The sequence below is a fragment of the Paramormyrops kingsleyae genome, chromosome 24 (assembly GCF_048594095.1).
Source record: "Paramormyrops kingsleyae isolate MSU_618 chromosome 24, PKINGS_0.4, whole genome shotgun sequence".
Taxonomy (NCBI): domain Eukaryota; kingdom Metazoa; phylum Chordata; class Actinopteri; order Osteoglossiformes; family Mormyridae; genus Paramormyrops; species Paramormyrops kingsleyae.
The window spans coordinates 19,516,781-19,528,814 of NC_132820.1; the positions used below are offsets into that span (position 1 = coordinate 19,516,781).

The 12,034-nt window shown below is 40.8% G+C and overlaps 1 protein-coding gene across 1 annotated transcript; it reads right to left on the reverse strand.

The window, feature by feature from the left end:
• Positions 1-455: 455 nt before the first annotated feature.
• LOC140582148 (uncharacterized) lies at positions 456-10,497 on the reverse strand. Its single transcript, XM_072706168.1, has 5 exons — positions 10,454-10,497; positions 7,849-8,928; positions 7,441-7,572; positions 916-6,252; positions 456-626 (listed from the first exon to the last, which is right to left on the reverse strand). Exons 2-5 carry the CDS (start codon positions 8,926-8,928, stop codon positions 456-458), a joined length of 6,720 nt encoding a protein of 2,239 aa, XP_072562269.1. The 5' UTR covers positions 10,454-10,497.
• Between the last annotated feature and the right edge of the window lie 1,537 nt (positions 10,498-12,034).

Consider the following 12,034-nt stretch of genomic DNA (forward strand, 5'->3'; position numbering starts at 1 on the left):
TGTACTGGCCCACAACACATAATTTCTTATGTATACAAGAATAATTTTTATGAATAATCAAATATATTGCAGGATATCTAAAAATTCTTTTTTTTTAATTTATAGCATTTCAAAATTTTGGGATACTGCTGTTGTGAGGTACTTGACAGAGCACATTACCTCCCTTTTCAAAGCCCACATTGCTTGCTCTGTCCTAATCTTCCCATAGCCCCCACACCAGCCCCTAGTGCCAGGTGCCCCATCCTAGCCCCCTTATGCCTAGCGCTAGTGACCCTCCCGTAACCTTAGTCCTATGCCTAGTGGTAACCCAATCAGCCCACCTCATACTACTCCCCAGCAACAGGCCGCCATGTCCAGCTTTAGTCCCCCCTGCCTCAGCCCTAGTACCAGCTCACTGAAGCCCAGCTGCAGCCACCTAAAGCATGGTACCAGGTGCAGGCCTAGCAACAGGCACCTCAAGGTCGACCCCAACCCCCAAAGCCCAACATCAGCCTCAGGCTAAATGCCAAGCCCTGAAACACCAGCTCCACTGCTAACCTCTGAGACCCAGTTGCAGCGTTCTGAAGGCCAACCCCAGTCTTAGCCGCCCACAGCCTACTGGCAACCCCAGTGGTAGCTACTGATGGCTAGATAATGTAGCACCACACATTCATGATGGCTGAAATACATCGGCATTGCTGAAACAAAAATTCTGTTAGTCAAAATGTCTTTCACATACACATGATCAATCAAAGTGCCTTTCTCAGTAGTTGCTTCTTTCACAAGTTGAGCATACCCATGTTTTTCCATAAAATTAGCAATTGTACTTGCTGCCAAATGATTCACTGCATGACAATTTTTTTTGTTTATTTATACAGTTTCTTATAGATAATGTAGCACTACACATTCATGATGGCTGAAATATGTTGGCATTACTGAAACAAAGATGCTGTTAGTCACAATGTCTTTCACATACACATGATCAATCAAAGTGCCTTTCCCAGTGGTTGCTTCTTTCACAAGTTGAGCATACCCCTGTTCTTCCATAAAATTAGCAATTGTACTCACTTGCAAAAGATTTTCATTGAAGTCGCCCATGATGATTTTTCCACCTTCCACACTGTCCAACCGAGTGATCAACTGCATCAGGTTCTTCTGAAAGATTGTCAGATTATATGAGGGTGGTCTGTATAGTACCAAGACTGTTGTTCTTAGTAGGCCCACACTGAACTGCACACACTCAATGTTGACACACTGCACATCAGTCACAGTACAGTTGGTATGTTCTTTATAATACAAACCCACACCACCATGTTGTTGCTTCTTCAGTTCAGCAAAGATAGCATCACTACCATCATATGCCTGATGTCTGGGCTTCCCATGGTATGAAAATCCAGGCAGCTGTACATCTTCTGTGTCTTCCTCCAAATTTAACCATGTCTCTGTCAAGCAGATGATATCAGCTTCCATATACCTTCTGTCTTGCTTTAGGTCATCCAGGTGACAGGTAAGTCCTTCAACATTATGTAGGAGAATTTTGCATGATGATGGCACTTCCATGACAGGATCAATAAACGCAGGCATGCTTTGCATTGCAGTCTCAATGTCTTGTTTTGCATATATAGCAGTCTCCTTAAAGTCTTCTATTATGAGGCCTTCCAGAGAAGTCACACGGCTTAATGCTACATACGCTTGTCCAGCTGCAAATATCTTCTTTAGTGATACAACAGCCTTATCCACTGTCAGACCTTGTACCTTGTGTACTGTACAAGCCCAAGCTAATTTCAGTGGAAACTGCCTTCGTGTTCCACCACTGTTTGTCACTCTCTCCTCCTCTGGTTTGATTCGTGTAGCTTTGTCCAACCCTACTTTGAGGCATGGCTTCTTTCCCCTGAGTGACTTTCCAGCTGCTTTATTGTCAAATGTGATGTATATCTCTGATGGAAAATCCTCATCAGTATCAAAGCAGATGTCACTGACTGTACCAAATGCACCATTTACCAGGCCGTCTGAAACATCAATGTTTTTCAGCAGCATTACTCGTGCATTGACACCTACATGTAGTGATTCTGGGAGACATGTCTTCTGAACATTGGCATGATGTCCATGTTTCCTTTCCAGTCTGCCAGTTGCAGCAACCCTTTCAAAATCCTGAGCATGAATGATGACATGGTCTGAGCAGATCTTCCGCAGCATATGGTAGTTATGCTGATCAACTTCATCATTGGTTGCATAAATATGAAGACCAGTACTGTCTTGTCCTTCGCCTGTCACACGTAGTTTCAGCATAGCAATGTCTTCCTCCAGCATTGCATCACCCCTTTTGCGTTTCCTTAGTCGATTCAGCAACTGTGCAAACTCCATATCTTTCTGTCTCATAATTTCAGTGAGCTCCACCATAGCAAAATGATTCTGCCATAGATTCACACCTTTACCCTCAGTATACAAAGCTTTCCCTTTCACAGGACAAAGTTGGTAGAAATCTCCAACAGCAATGATTGAAACATTTCCAAAAGCAGAATAATCTCCAATTTGTTTGATTTGTCTTAATCTGCCATGAATATACGCAAGCAGCTTGTGATCAACCATTGAAATTTCATCTATAATCAATATCTGCAGGTTTCCCAGTTCAGCTCTCAATGAATTTATTTTTTCATCTCCAAGTGGTTCATATGGCAACTTTACATCTGTTGCAATATGGAAACAGGTGTGTATTGTTGCAGCTTTTATGTTGTAAGCACTAACTCCAGTTGGAGCAGTCAGTAACACATGTGTCTCATCTGGATTATGTGACAACTGACGCAAGACATGAGCTGCCTCATACTGTATTGCTTTGATCAAGACTGACTTGCCCACACCTCCAGGTCCAGATATGAATACATGAAATGGTTCTGGGTTTTCACCACGCGCCTTCAGTAAACACCAGTTTCGTATTTTGTAAAAAATCTCAGATTGCTTGTTATTCAGTGAGCGAAGCAAAGCCAACGCTTCCTGCCTGGACATACCACAAGGATTGTCATGTAACATATAGCGACTCAGTCTTGGTAACAAATCTGGTATCTCATCACGTTTTTCTCTCATTTCTGGTGTAATGTTGCATTTGCTGGCAAGACACTCTAACCGTTCACGTTCAGTCTCTGGACAAATCTCTGCCCAAGCATCTTCCATTGCACCATGCAGCTGTAGGTCTTCCTGAGCTTTGTCTATTGCACGTGATTCCTTTTCAAAACTTGACATGTTTGACTCCACAACCAGTTTCACTGAATGCAATTCATCATCAACAAACTTGACACAACCAGTCTCATAGAATTCCTGGTAACTGCCAAAAGTAGAAGGTTTTAACTGTGCATCGAAATAATGTGGCAGAAAAAGTTGCAAAATGCTGTAGTAATATTTTTCTGGGTCCTTTGTGGGTGAAAAGCGAGCATACCGAACAACAGCTCCATCTGTGCGTGTCCTTTTTTTCACAAATCCTAATTTTCTGTCCAACTGCACACTTCCAGGGCATGAGCTTTGAGACTTAGATAGTATTCTGTACTCAGATGCAAATGTCGCCAGGCACATTCCTGCAAACGCTTCTGTTTCTGGTCTGGCTTTATATCTATCAGTGATACTGTTCATCCAAATTCCTTGTTCATCCTCATTCTCACACTCAGCTTTCTTCCGTATGACGTTCAATGGAAGGCTCATTTTTACCACATTTTCTCCGGTTGGGATAAACTGCACCTTTCGTGATCCCTCTTTCAACCTCATGTTAGTCAGACGATAAACACTTTCCTGAGCTGAAACTTCACGATTGTGTAGGAAAACGCTGCCAAGTTGCCGAAGAGCTTCTTTTGCATCAAGGTTACCTTGCTGGGTGGCCTCTTTCTGAGCATTAGCCAGTAGCAGTCCCATCTCTCTCTCAGCTTTGGAAATGTAGGAAATGATGTACACAATACATGAATATGCATCAACCACAAACTGAATGTCCATATTTGCATTCCAACAGCGTAAAAGGTCTCTGTTATATTGGTTCACCCACACTTCACATGGTCTCCTCTTAAGAACAATGGTAGTTTTCTTTGTGATTCTTGAGTACGCAGCTTCAAATATTTCCTGACTGATACCAATTGTACTAAATAAGGAATCAACAGAGTCATAGTTGGCCTCAGGGTTTAGTACAGCATCCTTCACTTTTTTCATTATAGCATCTGCTACTTCTTTTTTCAGGGGCTGTCCGTCTGTCTCACCATCTCCAAGTTTGCATGATGACACAAATGTTCTGTTGCTTGGAGGACGTGGGAAATTGAATCTACAAGTTTTCCCTTTTTTCTTGCATGTTTTTGAGTGCCTCTTACTATGTTGCTGTACACTACATACAATTTCATGCATTTCATCGTTACCCTCTGGCATTTCACATGTCACATAGTGATCAATGAAAGCTGATACTTCATCTTCATCATCTTTGCCAACCTTAGGTGCATCTTCCACCCAAAACAAACAGTGAGTGTGAGGTGATCCCCGTTGCTGAAATTCTATTCTGTAGAAATAGTCAACTATTTTGCCAATGGGTTGTGCTTCTGACATGATGACATCTTTCAGGAAGCAGTGGAATCGATAGTCAAACATTCTGGCAGCTGTCACAGGATTGTTTTTCAACAGTGCACACCTTTCTGACCAGTCGAGCTCAGCACTTGATGCATCTATGCCATCTTGTTTGAAGATTGCTGTTATCATTTCTGTCCAACGTAAATCAGCAGAAGAAAAGGAGCAAAACCATGTGGGAATACCAAGCTGTCTTACCATCGCAAACAAATCTTTCTGAACACTTTGCCAAAAAACAGGGGTGCCTCTGATTGGTCTTAGAAATTTATAACCTTCATCAAAATTGAACATCTTTTGTAGAGCCTCCTTATTTGTCAAAGTTTCTGATGTGACAGGACACTTATCCCGTGCATCATAGCCTTTTCTCACAGCAATTGACACATTTGACACAACCTGCTGAAGCTCAGACAAATACTGCCCATAAAATATATAGTCTAAGTTTTTTCCAAAACGTCCATCTGCATTAAGAATTCTTGTATTTAAATACCTACACAGTGTCAGTTTTTCCTTCCTTCTCTCATGAAAAGTACCTGTTCCTTTTGGGAATAGGACTGGAAAACATTTAGCTTCATTTGACTCATCAGTTAGAAGCCTCACTGGATTGTTTCCTTCTGCAGGTGCCATAGACATGATTCCATCAAAGTGCTGATCCAAGATCTCTTGTGCTATGTCTACAGGTTGAAGACACGTATCCATATACATGCCATGTTGTTGTCTATCATGCATAGTTTCATCCATTTCCTCATCCTCCATGTTATTTTCATTACAGTCTTCATTTGCATGTATGTCACTTACATCACCAAGTATTTCTTTAGTTTTCTGCAGGGGATTGATCCAGTCATTGTTAAACTGCACATTGCTGTAAAATTGGTTATTTTCTGTAAGATACACCAAAGCCTTCTTTATTTTTTCTAGATGCACAAATTCATATTTGTAATGCCCTTTGTAAGTTAACTTCCGCTTCAACTTTACACGAATCATAAGGTCATCATTGTTGACTCTTGGTAAAACTTCAGCTACATTTGGAACACTAGATGGGACACAAGTCACAGGACCATGAACACCATTTTGTCCACCTTTTGGCAAAGAGACAATTCTCATGAAAGGAATATGCATAGCAATCAGATGTTGTTCCAGTGAATTTAGACGCTGTAACTCTACAGGGACTGGGTCTAAAGCTAGATTGTTTGCAACACTCTCTGCTGGCAGTTTCCCATCAAGAATCTTTCTGTGACACGTGTGGCAGATCCACAAGGAACCTCTAGAGCCAATAACACTGCTACAATCATCAGAACACATATCTACACATTTATGCAAGTATGTCTCAGTTATACACTGTGATGCCACTAACGCAATTGCCTGTGATTTTTTGAAGTACTCATCTTTCTTGCAAATCAGAACTTGGTGTTTAAATAGCAATCGATGACACACTGAACAAATGTATTCTGGGCCTTTAGTTATTTTCTGTCTAAACTGTTCAATCACATACTTAATGTCTTTTCTGTTATCCTTCTCTTTAGTCCGTTTTCCAGTATTTCTGCTTTTCACTGCAGTGGCATAACAGCTGTCTGTCTTATATCTATTACTGCAACTTTGCTTCTGAGCTGATTGGTATACTGGATTACAATGGTAGGCTTCAAATTTCTGTTTCTTCACAGCTTCTCTGTAACTTTCATTTGTGGCATGCTTACGAACCATACAGTCTTTTACACGTTGCCTGTGTTCAATGTCAGTTGCATACTTCTGCATACTTGACTGCTTCACACGGTGCCTGTGTTCAGTGTCTGTTGCATACTTAATCACACTCGACTGCTTCACACGTTGACTGTGTTCATTATCTGTCGCATACTTGCTCACACTCGACTGCTTCACACGTTGCCTGTGTTCATTATCTGTCGCATACTTGCTCACACTCGACTGCTTCACACGTTGCCTGTGTTCATTATCTGTCGCATACTTGCTCACACTCGACTGCTGCACACGTTGCCTGTGTTCATTATCTATCGCATACTTACTCACACTTGACTGCTGTATATGTTTGCGGTGACCCAAGTCTGTTGCGTACTTACTTACACTTGACTGTTTCACATGTTCTCTGTACACTTCATCCTCATGGTAGCGCTTTATGCTTCTCTCAAGTTGTTCCTCCTTGTACACCATACTTTCTTCATACCGTCTTTTGCCTCGTTCCAGTTTTCGTCGACTTGATGCCATTTCAGATGCTGTATTGTGAATTTCAGAGCATTGTCTGGCACAACCCTCAGTATCACGCCCTTTCACACAAGTTACAGCCTCATAGTGTGACTCATTACAATGTTTCAGGTACATACCTCTCGGATCAGAACCAATACATGTGGAGTACTTCAACCATTTGTTATTGGAGAATGTGAAAATATGCACACCAAGCAGATCAGCGGCAGCTTGAATCTCTACCTCAGATGCCCAAGTACCAACATATTTCATCCGTGATGCAGTGACATACTCAGTGACAGAAGAGTGACCTTCCCTAAGACAAGCAACATACCTGGATTGATTTTTTAGTATGTGACCAACAATAGCACGTCTAATTTTCCTGTGTTCTTTCTCATTTCCAGTAATAGCAAAAGCCAGAGATCTGAAAAAGCAGTTACCATCACCAGTAATAGGTACCGTTCTGCAAGGGTCACCCATTGGAAACTGTGCAGCCATGTTTACATGACCATGATCAATATACACCACACCAAGCTTACAGAAAAGGCTTCTTTGCTGCTGTGTTGTCAAAGGACTGAACAAAAACTGCTCATTGCATAGCTCACTGATGAATACTACATCACCTTCATTGCTCACATGCATATCAACCTCAGGTTGTGCATCGTCTGTCACATTTGGCCTTACCAAACCATATTGGCTCTCTGACATGTTGGCAAACTGCTTGACTCTGGTCACTGAGGAGTTACCGTCTGGATGGTCTGACATGCTGGTAGGCTGGTTGAGACTGGTGACTGAGGAATTACCATCTGGATGCTGCTGCAGGATGCTTCGACTGGTCACACTCACAGCTGTAATCTCAAACTGTTCCCCTGTTGCATCTAAAGACAGTCCTAGGGTATTCACATGGTCTAGCAAAGAATCTATGTTAGAGTGGTACACCAATATACTTCTGCCTGATGCGTCGCTTGCTCCATCTCCTCGTCGGGAATGGGAGTCGATCACCACATACCATGACCCTTGCTTAATGATGGCACATGTATTTACTTTAAGAGTAAAAAGACACGCATCATACAGTGAGAATACTCTTCTTACCGCTTGATCAGCTGACATGAGAATGTTGCACATATCTCCATATTCACTCACACCAAACAAGCCAACAAACATGTCATCATGGTAGTTTATTTCAAATTTATCACCATTCAATGTGTACTCAGTTGGTAGATCTCTCACAAACAGATACCCAGAAGCATCTCCAATTCTCCCAGCATCTCTGATGGTGGTGTAGAGGTCATCTCCATTCAGCAGCACTTGATCAATGTCTGTGACTGACCAGGTTAAAACATTCTTTACCTTACACGTCACTATAGCAATCAAACTATTAGCAACACATTGCTTGTTACTGTTGACTCCAAATCGTGGGTGTCCTTGATGGAAGGAGCCTCTCACAGTACGTGCCTGAGGAAAATGAGTAGGTGCACAGACAGTTACAGGGTTCATATGCTGCTGTTGAGCCAGGGCACTTTGTTGTTCAGACATTAGCAAGGGTTTTGCCAAGGGTTTTGCCAAGGGTTTTGCCAAGGGTTTCGCCAAGGGTTTCGCCAATGTTTTTGCCAAACGGCAACGCTTCGGACAACGCTTCGGACAACGCTTTGGACAATTGTTTGGAACAGAGTTTGACACTTCAAGTGCTGAGTTAGATGGTCTCATGGATGGTTTTTTAGATGGTCGTTTAGATGGTTGTATAGCTGCAGCCTTTCTTTTAGGAGGTGGCTGCACAACCTCGTCAGTCAAAGCCTTGTCTTTATAAAAAGAAGGCATATACAACTCGTCATCAGTCCTACAAATGGCACCCAGGGTGGGAACCTGGAGGTCATGGCTCGTCGGGAAAGTCACAGTCTGGATCTTTTTGGTATTCCAGTAGGGGGGAAAAGAAATAACCCCGTCAGTCATAGCCATGACAGAGTCAGGCCGCGGCTGTACGGCCTGCTCAGGTTGTTGGTCGTGGCTCGTCGGGAAAGTCACAGTCGTGATCTTTTTGGTATTCCGGTAGGGGGGAAAAGACGTAACCCCGTCATCGGTCATAGCCACATCAAAACTATCAGCAGCTCGCCGCCGGTCCATCAGCCTCTTCTTCGCTGCTGCTGAACGCTTGGACGCCTTGGTGCGAGGCATCTGCAAATGAACAAGGGGGGGGGACAACACAAGGCACACCTGCTTACAACCTTACTTTGCACTGACATCTCAATTATACTTCCTAATAGCTAGGGATGTACACTTGTAATTTAAAATCACAGGTTCAAATCCCCAACAAGCAAGGTACCACTGAGTTACCATCAGCAAAGTACCACCTCAAACAACTGCTCGAATGATGCATCTGTCAAGTTGTTCCTCCTTGGATGGAACGTCATAGCGTCTTCTCTTCTGCCAGTTTCCAACAGTGTTCCATACAGGTTACATGTCGAAGACATTTTATGCTCGTGCAGTGTGTGTGGTGACTCAGTAATTATTAGATATCACAAAACTAATTTTGATTGATATGTATTAAAACAATAACAATGCTGTTCTGTGAGAACTATGTACACTGACACATCTCAGCTACTAAGAATCAGTGATGAAGCTAAATTAATATTGAAGTGTATGGACAGTAAACCACAATTTACACACTAAACATTTTATGAACTGCTTGAATGATGCATCTGTCAAGTTGTTCCTCCTTGGATGGAACTTCATAGCGTCTTCTCTTCTGCCAGTTTCCAACAGTGTTCCATATGGGTTACATGTAGAAAACATTTTATGGTTGTGCAGTGTGTGGTGACTCAGTAATTATCAGTTATCACAAAACTAAGTTTAATTGATATGCATTACTTAAAGCAATTACAATGCTGTTTTTCTGTGAGAACTATGTACACTGACACATCTCAGCTACTTAGAATCAGTGATGCAGCTAAATCAATATTGAAGTGTCTGGACAGTAAACCACAATTTACACACTAAACATTTTATGAAGCATTACAATCCTTATCCTACAATCAATCTCTAACATGACTTTCATTGTTAAAATGACACACTTACCTGTGAAGTCACACTGCAAAACAATATTACATAAGCTTCACCTCAACACGAACGGATGGGTTTCTCACATGTATTTCAATTTTTCCTGTCACTACAATGCGATTTATTACAAATGCTACAAATTACTAATCTCACAGACACAAATATACCTTAAAATCAATATCATGGCCATTTACCATATTGAGGAAAAAGCACCTCTGCCACTATATATTCAATGTGCTGTTGTATAAACAAGTCTTAATTTTAATATTTTAAATTAAATTTAAGGAAGCACTTTTTTTTTTAACACAGCATGTACCTACAGTACAGAAAAGTCTTCGTACTACTGTAGCACAAACTAAAACCCTAGGTTCCTTTAAATCAGACCTAGATAAGATTACCAACTATAACATATTAAGCAATAACAATCACCTATAAAATACTATGCTTCTCTTCCTACAGCAAATGCATTTACAGCATACTGCTGAAATATGGAATAGTCTTCCAGGTAGTAAATTGTAACCCAAAACCCTGGGTTACCTTAAATCAGATAGATAAGATTTTAACAACTAACATATTAAGCTTCTATTTCTATAGCAAACTGATGTAGTGGCAATGCTCACTTCTCGAAGTGCACAAAGCATACCGTTTATCACTTTCTCCTTGGAAATGTCTTTCTCCAGCAGAAATCTGTAGAGAAAAGTGACAGATGACTTTCATAGCATCAACATTTCTCAATAGTCAGTCTTTATTTAAAACACCATGTACACTTGAAACCTTCTCCACGGTCATTCTCAAACAACTGGTGGTAGACAGCAGCTTCAAAATATTCACCTTTGATCCCTCTGTCGACAGACCTCTTCAAAGTCTATAAAGACAAGATGTATGACTTAACTGACATGTGTATACATTTCATTACTATACGAAACATGGATACCACAAACATTTTTTACTGTAGCATTCCAAGCAGTCCTTTAACATTAAGTTTCTTTCATAACGGCTTACATTACTAGTAAAATACATATTACATTTTTACTGTAAAATATACGTAGTAAATTCACATCGACTGAGAGGAATGACAAAAGTGCACCATACAAACATCGCTGCGATGTAATGCAGCCTCACATACATTTGTTTCACACCGGTCTGTATCTGTTTTCGTACTGTTTCAGTTCCTAAACACGCAGGCATGGCTCCTTGCCGGTTAATTCTGTCTGTATTTACCGTGAACTGCTGCAGTAGTAACCAAGCAGTTATTGCCTTACTTTACAAGTCTACAACTACGACGTAAACACTATGGAAGTTTAGCATGCAACTTACGGTAAAACCGTAATGTACTGCTGCCGAATCCTTATCGGATGAATTGCAAAATATGTTACTTTACAATATATGGCTACATAGATGGGGATAGAGTGAAGCGCCTTCAGACAATTTAATGTTGTGAACTAAATAAAAGTATATTTTATTGTAAATTGATTACCGGATAGTGATCCCACTCAAGATTTAAATATTAAGATTCTTTGTCACATACATAGATATAACCAGTACAACATGCAGTGAAATGAACCCTGACGGATCTAAAGACTGCAAAAAGAGAAAGAGTAAAAAAATACAAAATACATTTGTATTCCGTACATGTGCGCATGCTCAGCAAAAACAAGACATCTAAAATGGCCGACACGGAAACAGCTTTGTGGCGCATTTAATTATTAAATTTATTTAATAAATTATATATATGTTTTTAAAAACCTTGACACAAAATAAACCACCCACAGTGAGAAAACAGCAAAGCGTCAAGCGAATAAAAACATAGCATTACACATATGTAATTACGTCTACCATAATTATAAATGTTAAAACACAAAAGTACGATATGCCACAGACACACAGCTTTTAAAACATACTTTGCGCTTCTGAACCAAACTTAATTTGTCCACTTAAACGTGATTTACTGTTGCCACATCCTTATCTGCTGCATTACAAAATATATTACTTCAAAACATAACCGTGTAAGGACGGGGATAATGTAACGCGCAAATGTACATGCTAATCAAAAACAAGATACCTAAAATGGCCGCCACAGAAAGAGCTTTCTGTGACGCAGTTAACACCGATGGAACAAACGATTACGCTGCTGAAACACTATTGCCTAACATCAAACTAAAAATGTTTTTAAAAAACCTTAACACAAAATAAATCAGCTACAATTGGAAAACAGCAAAGCGTC